The sequence below is a fragment of the Anopheles moucheti genome, chromosome 3, assembly GCF_943734755.1.
Source record: "Anopheles moucheti chromosome 3, idAnoMoucSN_F20_07, whole genome shotgun sequence".
Lineage (NCBI taxonomy): Eukaryota > Metazoa > Arthropoda > Insecta > Diptera > Culicidae > Anopheles > Anopheles moucheti.
This window is the reverse complement of record NC_069141.1, coordinates 33,778,985-33,806,615: the sequence shown is the minus strand read 5'-3', so window position 1 is coordinate 33,806,615 and position 27,631 is coordinate 33,778,985. Positions and strand designations below refer to the sequence as shown.

General features: G+C 41.0%; 2 protein-coding genes across 2 annotated transcripts; both read right to left on the bottom strand.

Moving 5' to 3' along the window:
* Positions 1 to 12,860: 12,860 nt before the first annotated feature.
* Positions 12,861 to 16,576, bottom strand: LOC128303277 (uncharacterized). The gene is made up of 12 exons (XM_053040172.1): positions 16,528 to 16,576; positions 16,363 to 16,452; positions 16,099 to 16,300; positions 15,855 to 16,022; positions 15,687 to 15,781; positions 15,464 to 15,615; positions 15,138 to 15,321; positions 14,824 to 15,073; positions 14,487 to 14,755; positions 13,815 to 14,419; positions 13,425 to 13,755; positions 12,861 to 13,361 (listed from the first exon to the last, which is right to left on the bottom strand). The coding sequence occupies exons 1-12, from the start codon at positions 16,574 to 16,576 to the stop codon at positions 13,084 to 13,086; spliced, it is 2,673 nt and encodes an 890-aa protein (XP_052896132.1). The 3' UTR covers positions 12,861 to 13,083.
* Positions 16,577 to 16,702: 126 nt separating this feature from the next.
* Positions 16,703 to 20,294, bottom strand: LOC128303276 (uncharacterized). The gene is made up of 11 exons (XM_053040170.1): positions 20,240 to 20,294; positions 20,079 to 20,177; positions 19,805 to 20,009; positions 19,579 to 19,737; positions 19,290 to 19,521; positions 19,036 to 19,222; positions 18,724 to 18,973; positions 18,396 to 18,661; positions 17,677 to 18,323; positions 17,272 to 17,608; positions 16,703 to 17,211 (listed from the first exon to the last, which is right to left on the bottom strand). The coding sequence occupies exons 1-11, from the start codon at positions 20,292 to 20,294 to the stop codon at positions 16,931 to 16,933; spliced, it is 2,718 nt and encodes a 905-aa protein (XP_052896130.1). The 3' UTR covers positions 16,703 to 16,930.
* Between the last annotated feature and the right edge of the window lie 7,337 nt (positions 20,295 to 27,631).

Below are 27,631 nucleotides of genomic sequence, written 5' to 3'. Positions count from 1 at the left end.
AATAAAACGAAACTCCGGCAGTGATAAAACAACCGGAACTACTACATGTGTACGGGTTTTGGGTACGGCGAGCGAGCAGAAACATTGCGACGGGGCTCTTTTCCCGGTGACAAAACGCAACGACGCGTCACATCATCATGATGATGGCAGAAGTTTGAAGAACGCTCGTATTCGTAGTTTGAGAATATTGTGAAAGTTTCCTTCTTGGTCAAGTTGATAAGTACGGGGCAAAGTGTCGGATGTGTCTTTCTGTAAGTAGCATTGCCACAAATATTCTTGATATATGTTTATTCCATCAAAATGATCTCCAATTTATTAAACTAAACAAATTATTGCTCTTATTTAAACATTTTTTTTACAGCAAAACGTGCAAAAGTGCAACCGAAAAAAAACCATCAAAGTCAGAAAACATTCACAAAAGTTTGCCATGTATATGTCCTTTGTCAGTAACCCCCGATTTACGGTTACCCCCATTTGACTTTTACCATACAGCACGTCGATTTTTTACGACTCTGCCTCTGACAACAGCAAGCAGTACAGAGGATCGTAAACTATAGACAGAACAAAACAACATGCAATAAGCAGATACACCCAAACGAAACGATGTCGGCAATCATCGTCAGGAAGGGTCGATTTTCTATTCGCTTGCCCTTTTTCACCGTGCCTCGCATTCGAACGAACGGTTCGAACCGTACCCTAAGGTCATAAAGTGCCACGACGTGCAGTGCATGAGCCGGCACTGCTCGGTGCCGCTCACCAGCGAAGAAGATGTAACCCGATGGCCCATTTTGACTGTGCTTGACGTCTAAGCTACACGCCGAGCGTGTGTTTGATGGCCTCCCGCTTGTCGATGGTGAAAACATTCAACACGCCTAAATGTGGTGGGAAAAGCCAAACCATGGGTTTGAATGTCAATTGATCGCGCCACCGAGGGAATACATCTCGCTATTCTTGCGGCGCTGGTAACTTGTTTCAAGCCACGAATCAAACGCTCATCAGCCCATTTGAAAGCGAAGCTTCCTGCCAAACGTCACGGCCTTGCAGAGTGCAAGTGTATGAAGTACCAGAATTGATTTTCCTCTCATCGGGTCAAGAAGCTTACTGAGAAGAGCTTTGCATCTCGAAAACCGCACCAATCGCGCTTCCGATCACCGCTCGGCAGATGCATAAATGATTGCCGTCAAATAATTAAACCAACTGCTGGTACCCCGGTCAACTGGATGAAGGTGAATGATTGCATCCACTCGGGTTTTGATCAATTATTCAACCAACATCCGACGCCGACAGGCGAGTCTATTTGAACGGTGAATGCCGCATTGGCAGAGAGACAGCTGCAGTTGTAGCATAACGGCACAGTTAACACTAATCAAGCCATATTGATTCTTCGGTATTTAATACAGATATTCAAGATATTCTAAAGATATAAATGTACGATCTACAAAACAAACTACTCTCGGTTAATTTTCAGTTTATTTTTTATGTGTTTTATTGCAGGCATCAAATAAGAAAAAATAAGGGCTTTGTCGAATCATCGAATACTTTAATAACGTAACTACATAAATACACACTCAACCATATTTGCACGATTCAAGTGAGTAAATTTAAATCACCAACTGTTTGTATTACTACAGCCAACTGTTACTACTGGTACTGACCACTGTTTATATTACTATTACAAGGTCCAACCTTAACCAATTTCAACATTCCCATTCAGCCCATCCAATACGACTTTTGTATGATTGGGGTTTGATCGATTATTCTGCAAATATTGACACAGAGTGAAGGCAAAGGACGAGAAATTCCAGCGTCGTGCGTTTCAAATGTGTCCAGCAGATAAAGCTTCATTTCAAAGTTTACCAGTTCCGCCTACAACCGAACCCAGCGAATCGGAGAATGGTATACATAATGCGAAAATTAAACAACTGCGCGTCCTCGTGCCACCAGCTTTTGCAGCTACTGCCGTTGCTGCCGCTTGGTAATGTGTAATTAGAATGGACGTAAGTTTGATCATTTCCTTTAAAGCTAGATTTATGGTGAAAAAACCTGCCGAAAATGAGCACTAGCTTTGAATGATTTCTAAATTTAAATTATCGCTCAAAAACACACACAGGGAAAGCTAAAGGTAAGCGGCTTCCTGTACATTGTACGACGGGTACATTAATTACCACTCCTAAACGTTTCCAAATGTAAAGAGGGAAAGTCAGAACGTGCCTCATTTTGGGACAATTTTTATGAAGGCACTTATAGACACGTGCCTCTTCCGGACGCGTTCGCTCGTAGCTAAGTGACAAAAAGCCTCTTTTTCGCTTCTTTCCCTCTTGCTACTGGATTCAGTATGGTAAAAATAAGCATCATGTCTAAGGGGAATAAAAAGTACCGGTCTCAAGTGATCTTATGATTTCTTTTCTACAATCAATGGAAGATATTGAATTACCGGTGTGTTTCTAGTGCAACATGTTACATGTGACTGCTAAGCAGTATTTTTAAAATGGAAGCTTTTCAAGGTGTTACTAAATTGATAAGTCACTGTGATAACATTCTTTTCAAAAAATTATTCTTCACAACAACAAAAGACTGCAGACTGCTTGATTTTTTATAATGAGAAACAAATATTTTGTTTTTATACAACACATTAATTCTATTTGCAAGTACTGTCACCATACACCATTTCATAACTATAACTTTAACAATTTACGTTAACCCATTTCTCTGTCTCCCAAACCTAGCGAACTTTCCCAACAAACAAGCAATGTATATACACACACATGTAGCATATCTGCTATACAGTCTTAAAAACATTCACCCCATGTCTTATGTTGAAATTCACCCCATGCTCCTCTATCAAGATATTAGAACCAGAACTGCAATAAACAATTAACGCAAATAGCATAAACCTCAGGCGCAATTAAATCAAACATTAATCGCTCACAAGTTACAGGTACTCATTCAATGCACACAAGTTGCAGGTACAAACCCAATAGGCAAAACATAAAAAACATACACCATAGAAGCGTCGACCGCGCAAAGAGCTTACGCAAACCCAATCCATACCCGATCAATACGCAGCGTCAAAAAAAACCCCATCGCGATCTCATTGCAAGACAGCACAGGTGCGCTTCACGCCAGAGTTGCAACCTTTGCAATATAGCAATAGACCCTATTGCTTGACTTGGTTCAAGTTAACAACAGGAAACGACCTGTCCATACATAGCTTATATGAAACAGAACTAAGCCGCCCAATAAATAAGAACTAGAACTCAAGAAAACAATTAAACCAACCAATCAAAATTCAGACAAACAAAAGCATCAAATTTCAACTAGTTCGATATCTAGGTTAATGGAAAATTCCATCAAATTTGTACTCACGATGTTTACCCGTAATTATGTTATAAAATAAAGATTGACAATTGACTAGGCAGTCACTCGGAGGCACTCGCAGCTACGTGCACACGCTGTTACTGTCGTAGTTGATCGTTATGCTCAACTAAAGAAGTCTAGTGTTTTATTGGGGACTCCGTCCCAATCCGTACTGAAAGAAATGTAGACCTATACATGGTGTGTTGTCCCGTGGTGATCACGTATGACCGTGTTGTATCTATGGGACAAGCAGTTATATTACATGGCAACCGTGACCATAAGCTGCAATCGTCGGAAAGAAAAACGCATCAGTGATCGACCTAAAACGAGCGATGAAAAGTGTTGAAAAAAAAATTTGACAAGTACAGTGCCCGTGGCATTCGTCTGTGGTCTTCAGAATGTAAAGTGTAAGATAAATGTGCAGTTATAGTATGATCAGCGGGAATCGACTAGTACGAGTGTAACAGAAAAAAAACATTACGTGGATTGAACGCTACGTCGCAAGTGCAGAAATAGGAGATCCAAAGTGAAACATGGCAAATGAGTAGCGGAGAAACAGACTAGGTGCATACAAAATCGTTTAGCGACAAATCTCGACGGATGCTAGACAAATTTGAGAACCGTAGTTGTAACATGAAATGAGTTTAATCTGCAATCTTGCAATGGAAAAGTGCGTGAATTCAATTATAAATCGCTGGATGTGAGTCTAGGGAACCAATCATTCTGCATAGAATTATAGACTTGTTATTGAGAACGGATCATAAATGACAGACGTGACAAACACTTTATTCGGTGTGTAAAAGAGCCAGACGTTCACTAGTAGCGAAACACTAAAAATGACATACAACGGCAGTGTAACGTTTTTAAGAAATCAGATTATTACAGTGTAATATGTATAATTGCAATGGTGCGCAGAAAATGTGTAAACGACGTATAAAAAATTTCATCTCGCTTAGTGAAAGATATGTGCAAGATGATACATGCAAGTAGTATGTACACAAAATTCGAGTGCGGTTATTCCGAAATGAATAGTGACAGAGAAGATACAGTGACAGTGAAAGTGATACTAAAAACAATGAAATAGTACTGGTGAAGGCAGAACAACCCAGTGTTAAGAAGAACAGAGCAAGTGGAAAAAAGACGGTGACTTTAATCTAATAATAGTGGAAACTGCTAGAAAAGTGAAGTGAAAGTAAAATGCAGAAGGAAGTCAGAGTGTCGAAAACAGGGAAACTTCAATTTATCACAATGTTCGACAAATTCGACCATAACCCTTCGTTTAGTGGGGACGCCCAAGTAAAAGTGATGAACATTTTAGAAAATCACAGTCAAGCCCACGAGAACCATGATTGGAAACTGTGGTTAATCGTAATATTGTGTGTGTGTCAACTAGTATATGCACTATGGAAAGCATATAAAGTAATAATGAAAAAACAGACTGTAAGAGCAATACAAATTGCAAACGCAGCCCGAGTGTAAATCGACAATGGGCATAAGACACCTATAGTGTAGTAAAACAAGTAAAAAAAAGTAAAAACTAGTGGAAGGCGAGACCACGGATCATAAACTTGACCGGCGGGATCCCAAGAGACAGGAGTCTCCAACGTAGAAGAAATACATGTACATATGGATGAGGATTATCCGGAACAGCTACAAGCGACGAGGATGACATCGAGCACCATCAAACACGCTACATTGAGTAAAGTATGAAATAAGCGATTTTTATATTAAAATGAAATCAGAAATAATCATAAACAAAAGTTAAAGGTCATGCAAAAAGTAAACGATTCAGTAACGGGCGCAAATGGACATTATCGACAATTATATACACAGGTTGAAAAACATTTTAAGCAACTTTAAAAAAGCACCTAATCGACGATACAGGCATTCTACATTAACCAATAGATTGCGCGAAGTAAAATTAGTATATAACAACATTATAACATTAGTAGACGACTTGGAGGAAGATAAACAAAAGTTTGCACTAAAAGTAGCAAGAGAAATTGTTGCTAATATCAGAGCAATTATATTACAAAAACTAGAAGGAACAAAATTAATATCGTTTAAAGCAATTGCATTAATAATTTTAAAACTTGTAACTTGGAATAAAAAAGCAAAGATGGCTAATCTCGATATGAAAACAGCCACAGCATTGGTACAGGTATACAATGGAGAGGCTGACAAATTAAACACTTTTATTGATTCAGCACATCTAGTGAAAGATTCTATACCAGTTGAACAAGAAGCAATGCTAGTAAGATTCCTAAAAACAAGATTAGCAGGTAAAGCAAGAATTGATTTACCACAAAGTATAGTAACTTTTAAGGAACTAATAGAAGATGTCAAAAGCAGATGCGAGGAAAAAACAGATCCTCACAAAATCATAGCAGAACTAAAAGCGGTTAAGAAAAGGGAACCGAAAGCAATGTGTGACGAGATAGAACTACTCACAATGAAATTGAAAGAAGTCTACCTACAGCAAGAAATACCAAGCAAAATAGCAAACGAAATGGTAATCAAAGTAGGAGTAGATACCCTCATAGAAAAAAACTACAAACCAAGAAACAAAAACATTACTGAAAGCCAGACCCTTTACCTCAATATCAGAAGCAGTACACAAACTGCTAGAAAATGAAAGCGCAACCACGCACGCTCAAGTGCTATACAATAGGCAAAATAGATACACACCCCGTTTCCACTCTCAAAACAGCTACCAATCGCGATTTAGTAGTAATAACAACTACAATAACAGATATCCACAAAACAATTACGAAAGGCCCCGAAACCCTAACAATAGAATGCGAAACAGCGACAATTACAGACGCAATTTTTCGCAAAATCATCAACAGAACAGGTACAGGAATGGAGCATATAGTTCCAATCCTCGAAACATGGGATATAACAACCCAAGAGACAGGCTAGCTATAACCCATTACAACGGGAATAACACCAATGCTAGACGAGTCTACATTTCTCAAGAGGAACAAGAGGCCGAAAATTTTTGGAGACAGAATTCTAGATTGAATTCCAATATGGCCCAAAGCAGAGAAACTTACCTTAGCAACAGAAGTAACAATTTTTTAGAAGATCGAACACAGTCCACAACAGATTGCCAATCCTTGCAGTAAATTTATCTGCATGTAACTATGTCAAAATAAAACTTGATATGGCTAATGATGAGTATTCAACTCTCATTGTGGACACAGGAGCTGACATATCACTATTTAAAGTTGATAAAGTCAAACCTAAACAACAAGCATATACGGACGAAAGAATAAATCTGACCGGAATTTCAAACAAAACAATCAGCACTCTAGGCACAACCATGACTAAAATACATTTTGAAAATAACTCATTAGAACATAAATTCCATTTGATAACGAAAGATATTGAATTAAATGCAGACGGAATTCTAGGAAGAGACTTTTTTACAAAACACAGATGTAACATTGATTATGAACACTGGTTATTAAATTTCATGCATGAAGGAGAAACAATCTCACACCCAATCGAAGACAATAGAGAAAGAAATTTTATGCTACCAATGCGAAGTGAGGTAGTACGCAGGATTTATTTACCAACATTGACAGAAGATTCAATAATTTTCTCTCAACAAATCCAAGCAGGTGTATTTTGCGGAAATACAATTATTTCCAAAACTAATCCATTTGTAAAATTTATAAATACAACTAACGAAAATGTAGTCATCAATGAAAATAATTTTTTCCCTACAATAGAACCACTGAGAAATTTTTACATCCTAAATACAACTCGTAGTGAGCCAATGAAAGATATTAGCCGTCTTAACAGTATTGTAGAAACCATCAAGATTGAAAACATTCCTACATATGCACAGAACGAATTTAGAAAAATCATAAATACATATTCAGATATTTTTTGCACCGAAAATGATCCAATCACTACAAACAATTTCTATAGTCAGGACATAATATTTAAAGATAACATTCCATCCTACATACCCAATTACAAACAGATTAATTCTCAAACTGAAGAGATAAACAAACAAGTCCAAAAGTTGTTACAAAATGACATAATAGAACATTCTGTATCATCTTACAACTCACCGATCCTTTTGGTACCAAAGAAATCGGATGACGTTAATAAAAAGTGGAGATTAGTCGTAGATTTTCGACAATTGAATAAGAAAATCCAACCAGACAAATTTCCATTACCACGGATTGACACTATACTGGATCAACTAGGAAGAGCCAAGTACTTTAGTACTCTAGACTTGATGTCAGGCTTTCACCAGATCCCTCTCGAAAATGACTCACGCAAGTTTACAGCATTCTCAACCCCGTCTGGACACTTTCAGTTTACCAGAATGCCATTTGGATTGAATATTAGTCCAAATAGTTTTCAGAGAATGATGGCGATAGCCATGGCCGGGCTAACACCAGAACTTGCTTTTGTATATATAGACGATATAATCGTTACTGGATGTAGTGTAAAGCATCATATCAGTAATTTAGTTAAGGTTTTTGATAGACTTAGGAAATATAATCTAAAACCTCATCCGAATAAGTGTAGATTCTTTAAAACAGAAGTAACATACTTAGGTCATAAAATAACAGATAAGGGAATTTATCCGGATGACGCAAAATTTGATACAATCAAAAGCTATCCTATTCCAACCAATGCAGACGAAGCAAGACGTTTTGTCGCATTTTGTAATTATTATCGTAAATTTGTACAGAATTTTGCTAAGATTGCAAAACCCATCAATAAATTAATTAAGAAAGATGTTAAATTCGAATGGACCCATGAATGCCAAGAAGCTTTCGATAAATTGAAACAAACTCTACTTTCACCTACAATTTTGCAATACCCAGATTTTACCAAACAGTTTATAATTACCACAGATGCATCGGATATGGCATGTGGTGCAGTACTATCACAAATTACGAATGGAAACGATTTACCAATCGTGTTTGCGAGTAAAAGTTTCACACCAGGAGAAAAAAATAAGCCAATTATCGAAAAAGAGCTTACTGCTATACACTGGGCAATCAATTATTTTAAGCCTTACGTTTATGGTCGAAAATTCAAAATACGAACAGACCATAGACCACTTGTATATTTATTTGGTATGAAAAACCCTACTTCTAAGTTAACTAGAATGAGATTAGATTTAGAAGAATTTGATTTTGAAATAGAATTTTTAGCGGGAAAAGCTAATGTTGCAGCAGATGCACTCTCAAGAATAGTACTTGATTCTGAGGAATTAAAAGCATCAATCCCCAAAAACAAAGAAGCCGCTCAAACCATACCAATAAAAAGTACGATATTAATGGTAACAACCAGAGCAATGACAAACCAGAAACGAAACGAAACAAAAAAGGAGTGTCATAAAAAGGAAGATAACCAATCGCGGATTGATCAACCAGCGATGTGGCAAACAGATAAACCCACAGAGGTATCCAAACTATTGAAACTAAAGTCGACAAAAACAATGAAAGGAATAGAACTCGAAATATATAATCACAAAGAGAATAAAGCGCTAGGGTCGATAATAATCCCCATAAAAGAAAATTCACATGGAAATGGAAGTCAAACATTAGAGTTTGCTCTTCTAAAAATGTGTAAAATTGCAAAACGATATAAAAGAAACAAAATAGCTATGTCTAATGAAGACATCTTATTCAAATATTATTCCCATGAAACCGTAAAGGAAATTGCCAACAAATCCATTTCAGGTTGTAACATCATTCTGTACATTCCAACTAGATGGATAACAGAAAGGGAAGAAAGGCTGAGAATAATCAACAATTATCATATGACCCCTTCGGGAGGACATATAGGCCAATACAGACTATATTTGAAATTAAGAGAAAAATACAGATGGAAAAATATGAAAGAAGACATAAAAAAGTTTGTGAGAAATAGTCAAGCATGCATAGTTAATAAGACAAATAGGCATACGAAAGAGGAAACAGTTGTGACGACAACTCCCTCGAAACCATTTAGCGTAATTTCAATAGACACAGTAGGACCATTACCCAAAACCGACAATAATAATCGTTACGCAGTAACAATTCAATGCGAACTCACTAAATATGTAGTAATAATACCGATTATTAACAAGGAAACAAATACAATAGCAAGGGCTTTAGTCGAAAATTTTATTCTTACTTTCGGAAACATCTTAGAAATGAAATCAGATCAAGGATTAGAATACAATAACGAAATTCTTAGCAAAATCGCTGAAATTTTAGAATTAAAACAAACTTTTGCAACAGCATACCACCCACAAACAATAGGATCTTTGGAAAGAAATCATAGATGTCTCAACGAATATTTAAGATCATTTTCCAATGACCACCATGATGATTGGGATAATTGGACAAAATTTTATGAATTCGTTTACAACACCACAACCCATACAGACACCAACTATACTCCATTTGAATTAGTTTTTGGCAGAACAGCTCATTTACCCCAAGAAATATACAAACAAAAAGTAGATCCAATTTATAATATTGAACAATACTATAATGAAATGAAATTCAAGCTTCAAAAATCACACGAAATAGCCAGAGGAAATCTTATAGCTGCAAAAGAAAAAAGAAAAGTTGCATTCAATGAAAAATTAAACCCTATACACATTAAGATAGGTGATAAAGTATACCTATCAAATGAAAACAGAAAAAAATTAGATCCATTATACATAGGACCATTCATAGTAACAAAAATTGAGAATACTAATTGCACCATTAGAAATAGTACCACACAAAAGGAAACAACAGTACATAAAAACAGGTTAATTAAATATACAGGAGAATAACTTCAATCATTATCATTCATTACGTTATTCTACTAAAAGGGGGGAGGTGTAGCATATCTGCTATACAGTCTTAAAAACATTCACCCCATGTCTTATGTTGAAATTCACCCCATGCTCCTCTATCAAGATATTAGAACCAGAACTGCAATAAACAATTAACGCAAATAGCATAAACCTCAGGCGCAATTAAATCAAACATTAATCGCTCACAAGTTACAGGTACTCATTCAATGCACACAAGTTGCAGGTACAAACCCAATAGGCAAAACATAAAAAACATACACCATAGAAGCGTCGACCGCGCAAAGAGCTTACGCAAACCCAATCCATACCCGATCAATACGCAGCGTCAAAAAAAACCCCATCGCGATCTCATTGCAAGACAGCACAGGTGCGCTTCACGCCAGAGTTGCAACCTTTGCAATATAGCAATAGACCCTATTGCTTGACTTGGTTCAAGTTAACAACAGGAAACGACCTGTCCATACATAGCTTATATGAAACAGAACTAAGCCGCCCAATAAATAAGAACTAGAACTCAAGAAAACAATTAAACCAACCAATCAAAATTCAGACAAACAAAAGCATCAAATTTCAACTAGTTCGATATCTAGGTTAATGGAAAATTCCATCAAATTTGTACTCACGATGTTTACCCGTAATTATGTTATAAAATAAAGATTGACAATTGACTAGGCAGTCACTCGGAGGCACTCGCAGCTACGTGCACACGCTGTTACTGTCGTAGTTGATCGTTATGCTCAACTAAAGAAGTCTAGTGTTTTATTGGGGACTCCGTCCCAATCCGTACTGAAAGAAATGTAGACCTATACATGGTGTGTTGTCCCGTGGTGATCACGTATGACCGTGTTGTATCTATGGGACAAGCAGTTATATTACACACATACAGCCCCCCAACAAGCAGCACTGCTGCTTAACATGTTTATCAACGTATGTAATTATATTTCCACCATAAACTATTCGTGCTCGAAGGAAAACCTTGAACGTTCCTGTCATCCACCAAAGCCCGGCCAACCACTGTCACAACAGCAAGTGTGCAAACTCCGGCATCGCTCCAGTGAAACAGCAGAGCAAACGAAACGTCGCCTGCACTGGTACGGCACCGGGAGCTTGTTGTTTTATCTAATTTTCTTCCAGCACTCTGCCGCTTCCAGCCATCATTGCGCTATGCTCAAAGGAAGACGCCAAAGTTCCCCGTCCCCGAATGCATCAAAACCGGTGCGGGAAGAAAATTTACTTACGCCACTCGGAAGCACCAACACATCAGTTCCGGACAGTTGGTGGGTTTTGGGTGGCATTAATTTCCGCTACGTACGCAGTCTAACCGTTCCACCTGCTGTTCGGTCGGTTTTGCTTCCGGACCAAACAAAAGCCAAGCGGATATTGCCATATATTGCAAATATGTTTTGCACAACGCTACCGAATGGTAAAAAGAAAAGTCCTCCCAATCGGGGAATTATTGGTATCAAATTAAAGAAGAAAAAAAACAGACATCAACTGCTACTTCAACTGCTTCTGCACTTCTTCAGTCATTATGGTGAATTATGTCGCTCGATTGCGTTCATTAGTGTGTCTCGTTCCGTCTTCCTGCTTCCTTCACACTCGATGCTGGATTGTTGTACGTTATCCTCCCACTGTAATTCTATTTATTATTCAATTAGTTTAACCATTTGTGTCTTCCTTATCGTGTCCGTATCATCTGCATAAGCATGAGCACAACTCCCCCCGCGAACGAAATCCGAACGAAACGCGAATGAGGAGCAAAAGCGTTGTAAATCGTAGCAAGTAATCACAATTCCAAGAAATCAATTAGCATCCAGCCGGATGTACGTCCGGAGGTTCATATCATGCTGTACCGCATTATGCCAGAACTCGTGCAAGAAAGAAGTTCCTGGTATTTGTTCCGTAACTACATATGCTGGCGCCCCATCGAGAAGCAAAAAACAAGCATCTGATAGCCAGATAGTGGTAAGCGATTCTAAATCGAAACATGAGCTTTGTTCCCTTCCGTTGGGTTCGTCCTTAATTCCCAACCATAACAACATTAGGCGTGACGGGCCGGTTTTATTATCTTTCTTGGCAATCTTTTCTTCTGCCAGTGATTGACAACGATGGATAAGGGGGAGGGAGCATTGCAAAAGTTTACCCATAAAACAATGGGAAGTTATTCATGGAAGAAAGTCAACGGTTCGTGTTAAAAGTGATGGATTTTATGGTACATTAATGAAACTAATTTGTTTAGTTATAATTGAAGAAAAAGGTAGAACATACTACAGTTGACCCATTTGGTAATTGCGATCGAATCGTTACATCAGTTGAAAATAGATTCTATTCATCCAGTCCATTAATGGATGGAATTTAATATGGTATCTAAAAAATAGATCTGTTTTCCGCTAATCGCAGTTTCATATAATTTCTGACGTAACTTATGGAAATGATGATAAAAAAATTTTAATTACACACATATGCCCAATAATAACCAACACGAATATACGAACATAAATTTGAAAGCCCCTGTTGGCGTGAATGACCTTTCGTTGAGTTCTTTATATTTTTCTAGAATAATCCAAACTCCTTCCGTTAATTTCTTCAGTGTATTTTTATAATAATATCAACCACTCCGTCAACCACTTATAACTTAGCGCCACGAGAGGGCTTTTTCTGTTTTGTCATCTGAAAACTGGTTGCTTTGATCCAAATCTTTCTTTTCATAGTGTTCCCATATCCGTTTATATACATAAGGATCGAACTCTTCACTCCTCATGAATCATTGCACTGCTTTCAAATAATTATTGAAAGTCCAACGGAGCTCGTTTTGTATAACAAAAATGTTTAAAAAAAATGTCATTATTGTACAGCACTCCCGGAATGTAATGTACTCAAACAAGATCGATTAAGTCTCACAAAACACTTTTTATCCAGCTCACATAGGGTGCTATGCGTGTGTGCAGGAACACAGTGCTATCGTTCGGAGCGCTGTGACTAGCGATACCAACGAGGTAGTTGATAGATCCCTGCTGGGGCCAGAACGCAGGTGTTCCATCGGCAACCACAAACATATCCTCGGGATACTCCACATCCAAGCACAGTTCGTGCGACGCCAGAGTCCTTGAAAACGTTCGTTCACAGTCAGTGTTGAACTTTGTGAAGGCGGGCGATATTGTGGGCTCGGCTTGTTCTACAACGAATGGATGAAATGTGGTACAGTTTTGTTTAAGTTCTTAATAAAACGATTACGTACCTGCCAACCCAACTTGCTGCAGATAAAATGGTGTGTGCGTTGCGTTACGCCAGAGACACACAGGTACCAGTCCGAAGTAAGTTTCGGTACGATTAACAGTGGTTACCAGTGCAATGTTGTGCTGCTTTGTTGTACTATTGTACTCGGGATGTACTAACAGTTTTTCCACTGCCATTATAATCTCCATTTGAAGATGTCGCAGTTCCAAGTGTACATATAATTCGGTGATTTTATCAACCAGACAACTGGCTGCTATCAAAAAGGTTCTACTAGAGATCATTGTGGCGATGCAATCTGGCGTCTCTTGTCCTACCAAGCGAATAATAGTGACCTGCAGATATTATAACAACATTTAGTATACGCTATCGACAATTATTTATCCGAACTTACCAAGTGTTGACTAAAAGAACCTTCAGCTTCAACAATCGGTTTATTCTCACAAGCGTCAATCTCTCTCCATTCCGCATCAGTTTCGTTTCGAATGTACTCACGCGGACAGCACAACAATGATCCCGTCTGACAAAACCGAACCGGTTGCTTCTGACGAAAGCGATACAGCATAAATGGACAGTTGGTCGCATTTATGCACACACCTTCCCTAGTACCAATGTCCAACGTACAAGAGTCACCTTCTTCCAGTTCATGGTTCAAAAATATTAACGACTCTTCACTGTCCTCCCGGTCGTCAGTTCTTGGTAGCAGGATCGATTCCATCCACGGCATGTGGTAAGCCAATTGCACACCAACAGCCGACTCACCGTACCCACAGTCACGACCGAAAAGGTTCAAAGCGAGTACATACATTAAGCTGCGGGATGATCGCATTATTTCACGCTGTATCGGGCCACCTAGCGATTGTCGGCACGTACCCGGAACGAGGAACTGTTCATCACCAAAGCAAAGATGTTCGGCCGCCAACAAATCCGACGACACGGAACAATTTGTGCCGTTGTGATACTGCACCACACCGACCACGTCGATAGTACGATTTAGAGCTGCAAGGGGAGTTTAAGGCGTGTAAAAGGCGTGACGTACTGCAACATAATCAATAAAACAACTTACAGGCGGAATCCTCCAAGGGATCTTCATCCACGTAGATTGTGTTGAGCTCCTTCAATCCGCGACCAGATACCTCTAATTCCGGATCAGGTATGTCAACCCGTTCCCATATGCAAGCTGGTGTGAAATCCGAAGAAAACTGCAGCGGTTCTTCCAGTCTGAGTAGTCCAACATCTCCATAGAGCGACCCTTCTGTCCAGTTGGGATGCATATAGGAGTGTGTCACAACGTTAATCTCATTATAGCTATATCTCACATACGATGGAGGTGTTCTACAATGGATACAATGTTAGACAATTGGAGTTTTAAAATGTCATACTGAGAGGATCACAAGACATACCCATTCTTCTTCGTGCATCGGGCAAGCGTAACCACTGTACTCTCGTCTATTATTACTCCAAAGCACTCCTTCCGGTCGTCTGTTTCATTCCAATGAATCGATACCAGCTGTTTTGAAGCTGTGTCAAACAAATGCGCCTCGGAAAGATCAACCGATTCTTCTCCGTTCACTTTATACAGCAATACTCTCGGTTCGTATTCTCGATACTGTGCATACCGTAAAGCACACGCCTGTGGTTGAAACTTCCACTCTGTAACGATTCAAATGGTTTAACTACCTTCAACTAGTACATGGAGCACACACATGGAGCAAACCTGTCGCATTTTCTCCGCGATCACTCAACACTGTTCTAATCCACGGCACATAGGGAGCAACTCTTGTGTAAACTCCTGGCACAGATAAACCGCACGCAGTCCCGAACGACGTTACACCAACAAGAAATGGCGTAACGTGAGTGTTATGGAGCAACTTAACCTGCAACGGTCCTCCGGAATCACCCTGAAACCATAAACACAATTCTTCTGTTAACACATGCGTTTTTGTGCAACGAATGCATACTTTTAGGCGCACAGTTCATTGCATACCGTTAGGCGCATAATCGTATAGAATTGATTTACAAAATATCCTTTCGGACACCTACCGGACATGTATCCATACGAACATCACCAGCACACATTTGATTCGCATGCAAACCGTTCCGTAATCCTCGCAGATTCAAATAATGTGGGATGCATCGCTCATTGCCAACCGGAGCCAGAGACACTTTCAGTAGAATCGGTGTCTTTTCTTCACCTGCAAAAAAAACCATTCGATTCGATTTTAGACGCCTCTCTTTTACGTGCTTTATAGCTCTTATTCCGTACCGAAACCTGTGGCACCCCAGCCAGTGGCTTCGAATGTTTTGAAGCGGATCTCATCATCGATCCACAGACAGGCAGGTGCGACAGTATCATGTACTCTACCCGCAAAAAAAAAACAAACAGTAAAAACAAATGAAATTAACAACATAATCACTCTTATCGTTCACTTACTTAACCTTATGCTCCAGACGCATGAGAGCAATGTCATGGTAACGCGCCCTAAACGTGTGCTCCGGATGTCTTATGACCTCAACGATCTTTATCTGCTGAGCATACTGATCGTCTGTGTCGTTGAAAAGATCCAAATCAGCAAATCGTGCCACATCCGGCTTATTGGTGCTAAATGCAAATAAACATTTCTTGTTCATTAAACTATCCGCGTAACACTTCTCAGTTCAGATCAGCTTTTACTTACTCATCATCCTCCGCACAGTGTGCTGCCGTTAGAATGTAGTTTTCCCATATTAAAGATCCACCACAGTTCCACTTAATGCTGCTATCCGGTTGCGTCCAGCCGATCGCCGCCACGTGTGCAAACTCTCGCAGGTAAGCTGGTTGACCATAAGCGGGTCTTATGATAGAATTTTTACCGTACTTAAAGTACCGATAGAAACAGTCTAAAAACATAGCAAAAGCTTGTTGAAAATGTAGTACAACATAACGCTTGATTAGAGCTCACCAGTTAGTGATTCCCTCTTGTTCGGCAATATTATGTCCTCTATGTCGGGGGCATTTTTATCATTTGCCGGTATCACAAGGCTTCTTATTTCTGTAAACAGTATAAAACAAAATAATTTTCTACACAAAATTCACCTATTCACCAGAAATAGAGCTTATTACTTACCTAATTGCAAACAAAACAATAAAACAAGAATCGTAAATTGCGAAATCATCTCGACGAGCTTCAAACCTTAACTGATCGTAACATCCACTCGCTGTTACGATGATCTCTCTGTAACTGTAGACCGATTGATTTTATATTTATACTATGGATGGCATTGACACAATGTGCAGTGCAACGATAACCGGTTTTATTTTCATAACAAGCTATCTGTACACATTCCAACACGCTAGCTGATTAAGGTTTTGTAATGGACATCTGGTTTTGTAGCGAAGAGGATCATCATCGCTTTACATAACGTGAACCAGCTTTCCGCTTTCTAGGTTTGTTAGTGTTTGATTCAGGTTTCATCTTCCTATTTTATTGAATATCAATGTTGTCTGTACCGCTCGCACCACTAGATCATCTATAAAACACTCTTAATCCATTCAACGTATGATGATACACGACTGTGAACATTCACCGATTTGTCATTGCCTGCAGCATGACTCATAATTCCCACCAAATACTGCATGCGCGTACCGTCCTCTAGCGTTGCAGACCAAAACATAGGATCTCCTTCCGAAACGACCGTATTGGGAGGCTGCACGTCAACACAAAGCTGGCTCGAAGCTATTCCTTCCACTAATTCACCGCAATCCGCGTTGTACTTGGCCGTAGGGAAAACGTAAGAGTCTTCCGTTTCGTCTGTGGATAGCGAATCGGGTTAGTACAGCGCATTATCACTTCGCTCTCTTCGGCACTCACTGATCAGCAGCTGAATCATTTGGAAAGGTGTGTGAGTTTGATTGGTCCAGACACAGGCGGGAAATTTCGTTGCAGATCTTTGTGCAATTGAATCCTTCAATTTAATCACTGCTATGTCGTTCTTGCCCGTGACTGGATCATACGCTGGATGTATGATTGTTCGTTGTACATCCACTATCGGTGCTGTATCATTCATTCCTAGCCTAACAGCAGACGGGGAGTTTGTTTGCCGATGTAAACATTTCCCACTCGTCAGAATGGCCCTCGGCGTGATGATGGTTCCCCTGCAATCCCAACGCATTTTTCCATCTCCGTTCATCTTCCAACCGATCGAGACCTGCACAGAAGAAGATAGCAAATATTCTCAGTACACCAACACTCTCCGTGTTGGATCTTGGAACTTACAAGATGTGGATGTTCGTCAGCAATGAGTCCAGTTTCCAGCAATCGTTCGTTTGTGCGTGGACGATCCTTCTTGTAGCGATCTTCACATTCATCCAACTCCCGACCAGCTGGTGACGTTACATTCAACATATTTTCATACGGACAGCAAACCACACTAGAAGAGGTACAAAACACCACCCTTCGGTTGACGGAGAATTCGTACCGTATCTTGGGACATCTTGCCACATCCACGCAGACTCCATCCGTACCGTCCACATGTCGGCAGGTGTCATTTTCTGCCACATCTGAATTGAAGAAGTGTAGTGATCCACTGTCTTTGCTGTAGTCTGGTAGCAATATCGACTTTAGCCAGTGAGCATGGGATGCGAGCCGTACCCCTACTGCAGCCCAACCAAAGCCACAGTCTCGTCCAAACAAATGCAGTGCCTGCGCATATTGGAACTGTTTGTCGAATTTGTTCACTTTTCCTCCGATTGGACCACCGCGTGCTTGATCACATGTTTCCGGCACAAGGTACGGTTCGTTACCGAAGCATAAATGCTCCTCAGTTAATCCTCGCTGTAAGCTCACCGAGAACTCCTCCGGATAGGAGCAGTTGTCGAATGGTAGTACATTAGCACTGGATATCAGCTGGGTGGTTTGAGGTTCTAAGGTGAAGAAATGATATCATTTGGTTGTAGTACTGCCAGCCAGAAAGGGAAGTTTCCAAGATTTCTTACCAAACACATCCACCGACTGATCGTGCAGGCTGAAGTGGTTAAGATCGCGCCTACCAATACCGGACAGCTCCACCGTGTCATCGGGAAGTTCGTCTCCAAGCCAAATGCAGTGCGGTACGAAGGAACCAAAAAACGTGAAATGCATTTTTGTCTTTAACAACCCAATGTCATTGTACAGCTGTCCCTCACGATATCCCGGATGGTTGTAATGGTTCACAACACTGTTACGCTCGTTGCCCAGGTACATCAAGTACTTGGCTCGTTTCCTGCAATGTGAATCCAGATTTATAATAAAATTGTGCTTACTTTAGACAGTTCCCTTCCTTACCCATATTTTGTGGTGCACTGAGCTAACGTCAGCACGGTGTCCTGGTCGATGATCAGTCCGTAACATTCCTGTTGGCTCATGAAGTATCCAAAGTGTATTTCAGCCATTGCATGTGTGTATTTTGGCTCTATGTTTCTGCTGGCCGGTGTTACCAACACGTTGGTGTCCGTTTCACCAATCAAAACATCCTGTTCGTAGTGTCTTAGGTTCACGTTGCGAAGAGCACACTCAGCTTCTCTAAACTTCCACTCTGTAATTACAATTATAAATTAAATCGGGTGCCACAAGAATTAACTTCGGATTAGTCCTAACCCCATGCTGATTCTCCGCTAGCCTCAATGGTTGAACGTATCCATTGGACGTATGGGGACACTTTGGTGTAGAGAGAAGGTTTCGATTGTGCGCAGGAACCACTGGAGGGCGAACCGATCGCAGTGACGAATGGAGACATCTTAGAATTGTGGTGTAGCGACACTTGAAGAAATCCGCCGGAAATACTCTACAATAACAAAAAAAAATCTCGTGTAAGAAGTGGAATGTTTCATAAAGCCTGTAATCCTAGTTACCAAACATGAATCCGCGTCCACATTGTCAACGCATAGATCAGAACTCTGCACAGTGTCGTTGCTACGAGCCGAACTCATTTCCACCGCTCGCTCACAATCGCCTGGAACAGGACGAACGCTTACTTTCGAAACAGTTGGAGATCCGGACGCACCCCATCTAACCGCCTCCATGATACGAAAGTTCATCTCTTCTTTGTTCCACAGACAAGCCGGAATAACCGTAGCATCAAGCCTGAAAAAAAAGGAACGGTTTTTGCGACTAACCAACTTCCATCGCACCGCTACTCACTCAACCTTCGCCTCCAAGCGCAACAGCGCAATGTCATGGCGCCGAACACCCTCCCTGTACTCCGCGTGACGTATGACTTCGGCGATTTTTATCTGTTGCACTTCACCGGCTGCCTGTTGGCTGGGATTTCCCATACGCGTCACATCGGGGGCCACGAGACTGGGTGATTTACAAAATTAAAATGCTAATTCCGATCGGATAGCCTACATACCTTCATTACACATACTTTTCATTGCTAGTACAGCGAGCCGTAGTTAAGATAAAGTTCTCCCACACAAGCGTTCCGATGCAATTCCACTGCACTGTTCCATCCGATCCGGTCCACCCAATCGATGCTAGATGGGGGAATTCGCGGAACTTCAAACGAGGGCGATCGAAAGTGGAATACTTTTGCGTTGGAATATTGTGTTTATAGTATCTCATGTGACAATCTGCAACAGTATTAACAATATAAACATCTATAGTCGTACATCGAAATAAAACCACCGACTAACACGCACCATCCAGCGATTCGCGAACATTCGGCATCATCGCTAGCTCGATGCGGTTTTTTTGCATTTCATTTTCAAAATATGCCATAAACGTGCGATCTCCATTGCCTGCAAAACAACTCGTCGTGGATTAATATGATTAAACAAATTGTTACCGTTACGCCACTCACTGTATCGATTGACGAGCAATATAAACACAACGAAAGTGTGACTGATAAACTGCATCTTTCCACTGCAACATCCACCGCAGCACTGATAATGCTATAGCGGTACGACGTATGAGACGTAGAAGTACGTACGCTGACCTTGACGATAGCGATCGCTAAAACGGGTTTCTTTGCCAGCGGGAGAATACGATCATGTGCACCAGTTGTAGCTGTATAATGGAGCCGGTTTTTAATCTTGCGTTGCTAGAACCGCTGCTCGTATCCCCTAGAGTGCGATCATTAACCTTCATACTTCATACTGGATTTTTATTTGCTATTTCCTGGGTTTGCGTTCATCAAAGTTAGTAAAGTTCGAACATCAAACATTTTCACTTTGAGTTTGAGCTTTGAAAGTCAGTTTGAATCGAACACTCGCATCAAAACGGATATTGTTCTGTTATTTAAAAATGTATAACCTTCTTGTACATATAACTTAACCAAATTCGACAGGAAATACTTAACGTTATACCATAAGCTTTTAAATACGGCCTACCTTTTCCGCAAAATACTAAACTCAAACTAGACCCCGAAAAACCGGACGCCGGATACGCTTAAAAGTATACCATTCCATGTCTAATGAGCATCAGTGGAACCACGAAAACGGATCCAACGGTTCGGAACGGTTGCAATGCTTGGCGAAAAGTTTCCGTACGATAGGTTGAAAAGTTTACCAAACCTTGCCGGCACACAACCCAAAACGCGAATCGCACACAAAAGCTGGCCAATTAATTTCTCCCACCATCCAGTGCGTTCCGGCCAGCCCAGTACCAGTCAGGACAGTCGATATCAAAACCATCGGCACCGGTGAAGGGAAAGCCCACCGAACGTTTCCATTTTGTCGCATGTAATTCACTCCCAGTAGGCCCTGCTCGTTTAGCATAATTTTTCCCTTTTGTGTGTTTTGTTGCTGTAAAGTTTTGTCCATCACTTCGCGACGCATCACAGCAAACATTGGGTGAGCGTAAATAATTATGTCTCCGTTCTGCAGCTCTCTGGCACCAATTTTTCTGCTACAAAAGACCTTTTTTCTCGTTCTCGTTTTTCCATTTGGAGTTTTGTTCGAAATGGGAGCGAGCAATCGTAAAGTAATCTGCAGTCACTTGTGCTAGATTTTCTAAAGAGCCCCGTTTGACGAGTTGTGCGTTTTCGCATAGAAATGGGGAGAAAGTGGGGTCGAATGTTAAGCTGTAATAGCCGCACTAATTGGCATGAGGAATATAATGCAATAATTTACGTTACGCTTTGAACGAACGATTCTTCTGAAAATTGCTTGCTTTAGCACATCAGTGTAGTATCCGTCTCTAAACGACACTTGAATTTTGAACTATAAGTAAGTCCTCGCAGAAAGCTCGAAAGCTCCACGGGAAAGCATGGCGACTTCTATTATGTTTTGTGTATCTTTCTCTCAATACATGAATAAATATTAGCTTTGAATAAATTTGCAGACGAACGAAAGTTTCGCACATTCTGCTTAATTAAGGATGTTTTCCTATTCAAATTCATAATGATGGTTGGCACTCGAGTTGACATTATGATGCAACTCGTCTACGAAAAAGAACAAAACGATTGGACCATTTTGTTTTGGGGGGTAATCGAGAAAAGAAGCTGCCCACCAGCAAATGAAGTTAATCAAAATATTTCCTAAAATCAATCATCATTTGTTTACTGCTTCACAAACTACGGCCATCGTTAGTTAAACGTACGACTCCTCCGGGCGGCAATCGAATACACGCCGGTGGCCGGTTCAAAAGTATTGACAATAATAATAGACTCCCCGCCTGCCTGCTGCTGCTTCCGTCCTAACCTTCCCGCTCGCACGCAAACGTTTTCGGATAACGTTCGTTCAAACAAATTGTTTTCAATTTCCTACCCGCAAGCCAAAACCGGTAACGATCCTTCGCACTGGGAACCATTTTCTTTCCGGTTGCACCGTCTCGGACCGGTATTAACTGTCTTCGTTCTTGCCTATTTGTTGCCGTCTTCCTTGAAACTCGAGCGAAATGGAAACGTTACGCTGTGCTGCAAATTGATCCTCTATCTCTATCCGAACTTTCAGCTTTGCGGTGGACAGCCGGGAGAAGATCGAACGAAAAATAAATTGCCTCAAACCCTGAAGCTCACGCTTCCGCGGGAGGAAGTCAGAGATCATGGCAAAGGGATGGCATGGCCGGTTGGGCAATAAAGTTTCATCCTCATTACCCTCCGACTGGTTCGTACAATTTGATTTGTCTTTGTTATTTCAACTGTTTTTCCCTTCACAACCGCACACCGGTCAACTAACTTTGGAGCGCAATGGCGAAGAAAAACAAGTGAAGGAAAAACTCAAACATGCACCGTCCCACCGACTAGTGGCCCTTATAATGATGGCCACCGATGGATTCTTCCGGGTGTACCCGCTCGCACAGATCTCCTTTTCACAGCGAGCGTCTTCATCGATTTGGGCATTGGATAACAAAAAAAAAACAGTATTGGTGATTGATTTCTGAATTAAATTTCCATCTATTACTCACGCTGGCGCTTGCAGTCAACCGGGTGGGGAGCTTCGGAAATGAAGGTCAGGTGGTGCACAGTTTAAGACATTTGCATAAGAGGGTAAAGGGAGCGAACTTTTAACTTTTCGATTCTGATTGTGGCACCATCGGTTGGCTTTGGCTGGCGCACTGGCACTTGAGGATTGGGCGCCCGCTTTTGTTTTTGGCTTCGGTGACGATTGAGAGATGATATCAAATGATTGCACGGAATGGAAATGGAGACATTTTTCTTTCGGATTTTACCGGTGACTTTTCGATGGGAGGGAGATAGAAGCAAAAGGAAAGAATGAAACTATTTCTCAGACAACAAGTTACTACAAACAGTTTCCACTAGTGCAAACTGTATCTTAAACCAGTTTTCTTTTTCATTTGAAATTGTTTTTCTTCACTGAAACAAAGCATTATCCGCCTCCAAGGTCTAACGATTGATTGATTTTGGGTAGTTTTTTATTTATCCGGACAATCCTGCGATGTTATGACACCCAACAACACAGTCCAAGTCTGCCGAAAGTCTGCTCAATCCTGTCCTGAACCAATCCGAATGATTGATCGGCAGAATTAAATGTCGATCGATAACGTATTCTTGTGCGAGTTTCCATTGTTTTTGTTTTCCCTCGCACCCGCTTCCCCACGCTTACCATTTCTTCAAGATGGCTGCAACACGCCAGCGCAAATTGAACAAACTGCCACAATGGCAGCTTTCATTTGTTAAATTGCATCATTTATAATACACTTGACTGCCAATTGACAAGCGGAATCGGTGTCGGTGTCGCTGCGTTGCGTAGAAGGAGTCACTCCGTTCGCTCATATTTCACTGCTAACGAGCAGAACCACGAACCAGTGTGGACCGGTTGGGCGGCAGGTAAAGGTTTGCATGATAAAGCGCACAAATATATTGAGCATGAAAAATTATCTCATCGGTGTGTTGTGATGATAAATATGGAGCAGGGCGGATATGATTTCGATTATTTATCATTTTTTTATTTAAAGAGATAAGGTGACATTCATCGTTTGTAGTGTAAAGAGATCTAGATAAGAATGTTTAATGATGTTAAAAATTTAAAAGAGTTACTTTAATTTTGATATAAAATGATGTACTAACAACGTAAAGAGCTTTATATACTTTAAATGATGAATTTGACATATGTCATCTTATTAGCAAGTACTACTATACCTTTGAAATATTTCAACGAAATATTTCATTCAATCTTGCATTAATACACACTACTTAACCCATCATTCATAAAACAGACCTTTACACTATTCTAAAAGCTTCCTTCACATATGTCAAATAGTTCTTCCTCTCCAGTGTGTATTTAGCAATTCTACCAAAATTGTGAACTTTTCCTGCTGTCCATTCTTAAAGTCCTTTATTTACTTACCCAATTCAGCCACCGAGATAAACCGAACCATTTATTCGTACCCTACTGCAATCTGTTCCAGAAGACACACAAACAAACGATCGTCTTCTCTCGAAACCCGAACCATCCCGGTACAGTTTCCACAAAAACGCTGCGTATGACGTTGACGTTTGAGAAATTAAAACATATTTTGTAGATTTCCATAACATAATTAATCAACCCTTCCAGCCATTTCGACGTCTGTTTTCCCCGTACGGTATCGGAACCCAATCGTGTTCCCTAAAATACGAGCTTTTCGCCCTCAATTCCACACAAACGCATGAACGGGCGCGCCCTCGATAAAAGGTTCGGGTTCGGGTACAGTTTGAGCTAAAATATGTACTTGCCTGTACTGAGTGCTGAAGCTCGAGCTCTACATCTGGTCTGTATTTGGCGAAACCATTTTCCGGTAAGTTGAATGTCACGTCATTTCTATGAAAATTTATAACCACTCATCTGCCTGCTCGTTTGTCTTTCATCTGTCAGGTGAGCTGTTTCTGCAAGCAGCTTCCGGGTGACAGAGCACTCGAGCGACAATTCACTGCATGATTTCCCACCTACCATCACCCATCACCATTACAGCACAAAGCGTCACCGGCAGCAGGAGCAACCCTGCCCAGTGGTAATTGAGGCAAGGGATCGAGGGAAAACCCTTCAAATGATCATTACGGTGAAATATTTCAACCAACGCTTGCTTATCTATGCGTACGAGAGCGCCCGGTCGTCCATCTGCAGGCATAATAAACGTTAACTAGTGCGGATGAAAATTTCACCTCGCACCTGCACATCCAGCGTGGCCGGTCCGGTGATGGTGATGGACCGTCCGGAAGGGATGCTGTTAGGTCAGGTGCTACTCACAAACGCACCGTCATAAAGTTTTGACATTATCGAGGTACAGTCAAAAATACCGCAGCGAGTTGTTTAAATGCCAGTAAATGCTAACCCCTTTAGTTCATCATTAGAACGAGACGTTTCGTCAAGTCTTTGATGTGCGGGAGAATTTATAACCCCGTACAAAAACACCGGCCGGACCATATATTTAAGCTGGCCTGTTTTCAGAGCTTTCGGCGCCAACTAGATCGATTTTCCACTAATTCTCAGCTGCTACTACAACAATTGATTTAATGACAGACATTAGCCAACCAGCTCCTAAAATGGTAAATGCAATGCAATTAATGTTAATGGTCAGCTAGTACGTGCGGCAAATGACCACAGCCGATTACCGACCTGCGTGAAGCTTTTGCCGCTGGCTTGTTTCGAAGCAGTAATCGAAGCGAAAGGTTGAAATTAAGATTGATTAAATTTCGTACTAATTACAAACAATTTATCGAGATTGCTTTAGCAAGGTGCGAAAGTCTGCTAATGTTCGGTGTAATTGCCAATTAATTAGTTGTTTGATGTCATCGCGAGCGTAAGAAGACATTACTTAAGACACGCTGAAGAATAATTCCAAAGCGTCGAAAGATTTTCGTTCAATTCAATAGAGTTAGTATTATTTTAATTAATAGCGTATTATTGTTAAAGTTTGACGATACGTACAGAAATTGTAAACCCTTTTTCTCTACCCTGTTACCACTCACTATCCACTAATTTGATTACTGCAGAACTATTTTTATTGCAATCTATTATTAAACCCACAAAACAGTCCTTTGTGTGAACATTTTGCTACAGAAAGGTGACTTGTACCTAGTTTTGCAGGCCATTTTCGTACGACCAACCGTTCCACCTGCAACCGTAAAGGACGTTCCAACTCATAAAGCCAACCTACAATCCCTTTCTGACCGCTTACGTGCAACTAGAGTCAAGGTAAGTCTCCACAGCAATAATCCAACGCTTCCACCTGGTGGACGTCTGCCTAAAAATTGTGAAAATATAGCACACGTGCAGTAGATCTGCCAACCCAATGCTACCCGAACCCAACCCGGAAGCCCTACACGGAAGCGATAAAAAAAAGGATCAACAATTTAATTTGTGCCCTAATCCCATATTAACCTTTTATTTGCCGTACGCAAGTCAACCTGGATGCGAGCTAACGTTAGAATCTTTGGGCAGGAAGCGCTTTCAACAAACGTACTGTGTCATCTGGTGGTATCTACATCTCAACTTCTTTCATGCTCCCAAAAAGATCCTCCATTAAATGAAGAGATTACACTAGAATGGCAGCAGCTTCTCGGAACGAAATTCCCCACCAGTTAAACTTCACCATTTGGAACGCACGCGGGATTGTTAATGAGGTTGATTATTGTACTTTCTGGCATGTTTTCGTCGTTGTCATTTTCGCCGTCTAGCGTGGCTAGGATGAGGTTTTTGATCACACGGATCAGCTCACACCGCACGGTGGGAAATGTGCGAAAGACATCAATCGTATCGTGCACTAAGTATTTGATTAGCACGACCTGCTCGCCAGCACGCACGTTCCACACTTTAGCGTCAGCTGGACCGAGCATTTCCACGGCCAAACGTAGACCGAGACACACAGAAAACCGGCTAGGATCAGAACAGATAGCCTGGAGCATGTTGTTTTTACGTGCTCAAATCCGAAACAACTTTCTCCCGAAACCGTTTCCCATTGCGCCAACCTGCAAGTTACACGGCGTGCGTGAGTGTTGGGGAATGGGAAAGGAAGGAGCCCTAACAAATGGCCCACCATGTACCCTATCAACGAACCGTTTGAGGCAAACCCCTAACGGCTATTGATGAACAAGCGAAAGTGATTTTCGGCTATCCGGCGAAAGATGAAAGCTTCTGCCTGTGGAATATTAATGTCCTACCTACTTGTCTGCCTTCGCACCTTCGATTCCTATTTCCACGCGAGGGACGGAGTGTTTTAGTCCTATTTTCGCAACCCCCTGGTTGTGTGGCTGTGTTTTTGCAATAGTTTTGCGGGCCTTCGAGTAAGACCCATCGGCAGCGGAAAGAAAGGATCGGTGAGAAGAGGGAGGATTAAGCCTTACAAAAACATACCGTCTTCTAAAACAACACACTGTGACCGTCTATCCTTTCCCAGTGCTTTCATTACACTTTCCTGCTCGGAAAGCATATCTGCATATCCATCAGAACACATCCATTTTCGTCGGAGGGAATGTCGTGTTTGTTTGCTTTTTGTTTCCATTCCCCTCCATGTCCCACGACGTTCCCTTTTGCCCCTGGTGTCCCCAAGCCCCTGTTGTTTTAGTTCGCAAAAGCTCTGTCGGGTTTGCTGGGTTGTTTTCTATTGTTCACCCTCCCATAATGGTGGAATAGGCAATTAGATGGAAAATAAACGTCCAACAAAGTAACACCTAACGATGGAAAGATTTTTCAACCCCTCGATGCTCATGATCGAAGGGGTGCTCGACGAAGATCGGCCTGATGTGGGGTGTAAAAGTTTTTCAACCGGATGATGACCAACAACACTTTGGTGCTTTCTTTGTTCTTGATATTGG